At 37.7% G+C, this 4,084-nt stretch overlaps 1 protein-coding gene across 1 annotated transcript; it reads left to right on the forward strand.

Annotated features, from left to right (window-relative positions):
• Positions 1–962: 962 nt before the first annotated feature.
• LOC118668981 (TP53-regulated inhibitor of apoptosis 1-like) lies at positions 963–2,039 on the forward strand. Its single transcript, XM_036334497.1, has one exon. The coding sequence runs from the start codon at positions 979–981 to the stop codon at positions 1,207–1,209; it is 231 nt and encodes a 76-aa protein (XP_036190390.1). The 5' UTR covers positions 963–978; the 3' UTR covers positions 1,210–2,039.
• Positions 2,040–4,084: the final 2,045 nt, after the last annotated feature.

A 4,084-nucleotide genomic window follows, 5' to 3' on the forward strand; every position in this document is an offset into this window, starting at 1 on the left:
GTCTGGATTATTATACAACATAATGTCTTCAAAGCTCATTCATATTGTAGCATGTGTCAGAATTTTGTTCATTTTTAAGGCTGAATAATATTCCATTGTATGGATATATCACATTTTGCTTATCTATTCATCCGTTGATGGACATTTGGAAGTTTTCTACCTTTTAGCTATTATGAGTAGTGCTGTTATGAACATTGGAATACATATGTGTTTGAATTCCTGCTTTCAATTATTTTGGCTATATACACAGAAGTGTGACTGTTGAATCATATGGTATTCTGTGTTTAATTTTTTGAGGAAACACCACACTGGTTTTCAGAGTGGCTGCACCAGTTGACATTCCTACCAGTGAAACACAGGGGCTCTAATTTCAGTCCTTGTCAACACTTGCTATTTTTCTTTTATTTCAAATAAAAACTATACCAAATACAGTTTAATTTAGAAATTTAAGAATATGATCTATGAGCATAAGAAAAAAATTATGAAAGCTATCTGATACTGAAAATGCATTTATAAATGCAATATATATTCATGAATCAAAACATACTTTCAGTAAACTAGAGACAAGGTACCTCTTTTTACACAATAAAAATGTTTATTTTTTATTATTTTATTTTTAATACTTAAATCTTTATTGTTGACAATATTACAGATGTCCCTCTCCCTCCCAACCTGCCCACCCTGCCCTGCCCCAGGCCTTCACCACCCTATTGTTTATGACCTACCATCAAGATTACTCCACCCAGCAAAGCTATCATTTAGAATTGAAGGTCATATAAAGAGCTTCACAGACAAGACAAAGAAGCTAAAGGAGTTCATCACCACCAAACCAGTATTATATGCAATGTTGAATGGAATTCTTTAAGAAGAAGAAGAGGAGCAGGAGGATGAGAAGGAAGAAGGAGGAGGAAGAGGAGAAAAGGAGAAAAAATATGAACAATAAAATGGCAATACAGAGAGCGCGCCGCCGCCGCCGCCATGAACAGCGTCGGGGAGGGCTGCACCGACATGAAGCGCGAGTACGACCAGTGCTTCAATCGCTGGTTCGCCGAGAAGTTCCTCAAGGGCGACAGCTCCGGGGACCCGTGCACCGACCTCTTCAAGCGCTACCAGCAGTGGGTCCAGAAAGCAATAAAGGAGAAGGAGATTCCCATTGAAGGACTGGAGTTCATGGGCCATGGCAGAGACAAGCCTGAAAGCTCTTCTTGACCTTGTCAGTCACCTTGAAAATAGACTCCTCAGATCTGGAAATTTGAGCCCTCTGGATTTTGTCAATAAGTTAGCTGTGAAGACAGCCATCAATTTAATGAGGACTTATTTTCCTCCTAGATGTTTTCCTCTCACTTTGAACCATCACTTTTTACTTTGGGATGATTTCTCACTTGCTGTGACATCTTGCTGGAACTCGCTGTGCTAAAACTGAATGATTTCTTGAGATTATGGTTGCAATACTTCATCTGGGATCTTGTATCTAAAGACTGATAAACTTGTCAGGATAATCATGGTTGCCTGACCCCTAGAGTTATGCCTCAAAGGACATTAGATATACTGTACTGGGGTCATTGTTCATGGAAGCAACTGGTTAGGACCTCTTTTCTCTCAGGGAGCTAATCCTCTGAAAAGGGATCCCAGCATGACTGTTTCAATCAATGCTTGGGAGCAGTTTTATTTTTTTATAGTAACTTAACTGTTCAGATTGCTCAATGGTGGACTGGGTTAGCCAACAGGAAGCTTTTAATAGTTCCCGGCCTTAACAAGAGGTGTCAGATCTCAGATTAAGATGTGAAAGCTTCAAGAACGTTAGTGCGAACACCATTTCAGAGTTCAGAGTTCAGTCATTAAGATCCCCGGAGTATGCTATGGAGGAAAATCCTAAATTGCAAAGATTTGCTGCTGTGGCCAGCTTTCAAGCTAAGTCAATGAATTAAGTCAACCTGTATATCATGAAAATGCCAAAATACTGTATCTGGTTAGGGAGAAAGGCATTTGCTTTATTTGCGTTGTTTACCCACCCTGCCCTGTAATATCTGTAATCGTGAAGATGGAATAAATTGTAACATTTTGTTTCTATCAAAAAAAAAATGGCAATACATACATAGCTATCAACAATTGAATATAAAAATCAAAATAGCCTGGCCAGTGTGGCTCAGTGGTTGAGTGTCAACCTATGAACCAGGAGGTCATGGTTCCATTCCCAGTCAGGGCACACGTCTGCGTTTCGGGCTCATCCCTAGTGGCAGCCGATCAATGATTCTTTCTCATCATTGATGTTCCTACCTCTCCCTCTCCTCTCCTCTCTGAAATAAATAAAAATATATTAAAAATAAATAAATGAGCAAGGAATCTAATGAACAAGAAAACCTGATGAATAAAATAGAACCAGAGGCATGGAAACATAGAACAGACTGATGAATCTCAGAGGGAAGTGGGGGTGGGGGGGGTGGAAAGAGATTAACCAGAGATCATATGCATATATGCATTACCTAAAAAATATATGTTTAAAACAAACAGCTAATGTCTAGTAGAAAAATGGGAAGGATGCTCCCCATCACTCCCATTATCCATCATAATTCCGGAAGTTCTAATCCATGAATAATACTAAAACCAATACTAATACTACTGGTAAGTGTATTTATTTATTTATTTATTTTATTTTTATATTTTATTGATTTTTTTTCAGAGAGGAAGGGAGAGGGATAGAGAATTAGAAATATCGATGAGAGAGAAACATCGATCAGCTGCCTCCTGCACACCCCCTACTGGGGATGTGCCTGCAACCAAGGTACATGCCCTTGATAGGAATCGAACCTGGGACCCTTTAGTCTGCAGGCCGACGCTCTATCCCAGTGATGGCAAACCTATGACATGCGTGTCAGAGGTGACACGCGAACTCATTTTTTTGATTGATTTTTCTTTGTTAAATGGTATTTAAATATATAAAATAAATATCAAAAATATAAATCTTTGTTTTACTATGGTTGTGGATATCAAAAAATTTCTATATGTGACACGGCACGAGAATTAAGTTAGGGTTTTTCAAAATGCTGACACACCGAGCTCAAAAGTTTCGCCATCACTGTTCTATCCACTGAGCCAAACTGGTTGGGGCTAGTAAGTGTATTTTAATATAAGGAAATAACTATAACATGTGTAAGATACAATTTTGTTGAACTGGAAACCAAAAGTTAATCAATTGAAAAACTATTAGAAAACAATAGTGAATTAAATAACATGGGCAGTCACTAATTTAATGTAAAGAATGTAAACATTTTCTATATATAGTGAGTAACAATTAGAAATGGATAATCATTTCAATCACAATAGTAGTTCCTATCTTCATCATTTTCTCACTGATTCTTTTATGAACATAAATTGGTCTTGTGCTTTCTATTCTATTTCATTGTATGACTATATATTTTGGACCAGAGTGGCAATGCCTTCACTTTTGTAACTCTATCACATGTATTAATATTTGACAGGGGAACCTCCATGCTTTCATGAACACTATTAAAGTATTCAAAGATGTTTTTGCTACTTCAGCCAGTGATATCTCATTTGTTCTTCAAATTGAATTTTAGAGTCACAAAGTTGAACTTTAAAAAAAAAAATCCTATCAAGGTTTTTGGAACTGATTATAGAATCTCAGCAATTTTTGAAGTAGAAGGACTGTAGAACTCAGCTCAGTTTCTCTCATCAGACGTAAAAGGAAGAAGGACTTGGGGCTCTGTATACAGGATCCTTCGATGGCACACAGCCACATTCACTCTATGCACATATTACAGGATTCTGCCAGACACAGATGTGAAATGGAGCTTGTCTTCTGTAAGCAAAATAGAACTAGTTCTGATGTTCAGAAAGGCTGGATTTAAGAAAGGCCGGCACAATGGCATGCTCGAAAGAGAGCCCCCTCAGTGTTTTATAACACTATTCAAATCAGCTGAGGCTCTGCATTGTATTTGAGTGGGAAGGCATGGTAATTAAAGGAGTAGAGAAATTGAAATATCTTAGGTTATAGGGACTTGGCTTACAGGAGTACTGTATTTTTGGGCTTCTCTGAGGTCCTCATAGACCTTTTTTAAAAATA

The sequence above is a fragment of the Myotis myotis genome, unplaced genomic scaffold, assembly GCF_014108235.1.
Source record: "Myotis myotis isolate mMyoMyo1 unplaced genomic scaffold, mMyoMyo1.p scaffold_m19_p_14, whole genome shotgun sequence".
Taxonomy (NCBI): domain Eukaryota; kingdom Metazoa; phylum Chordata; class Mammalia; order Chiroptera; family Vespertilionidae; genus Myotis; species Myotis myotis.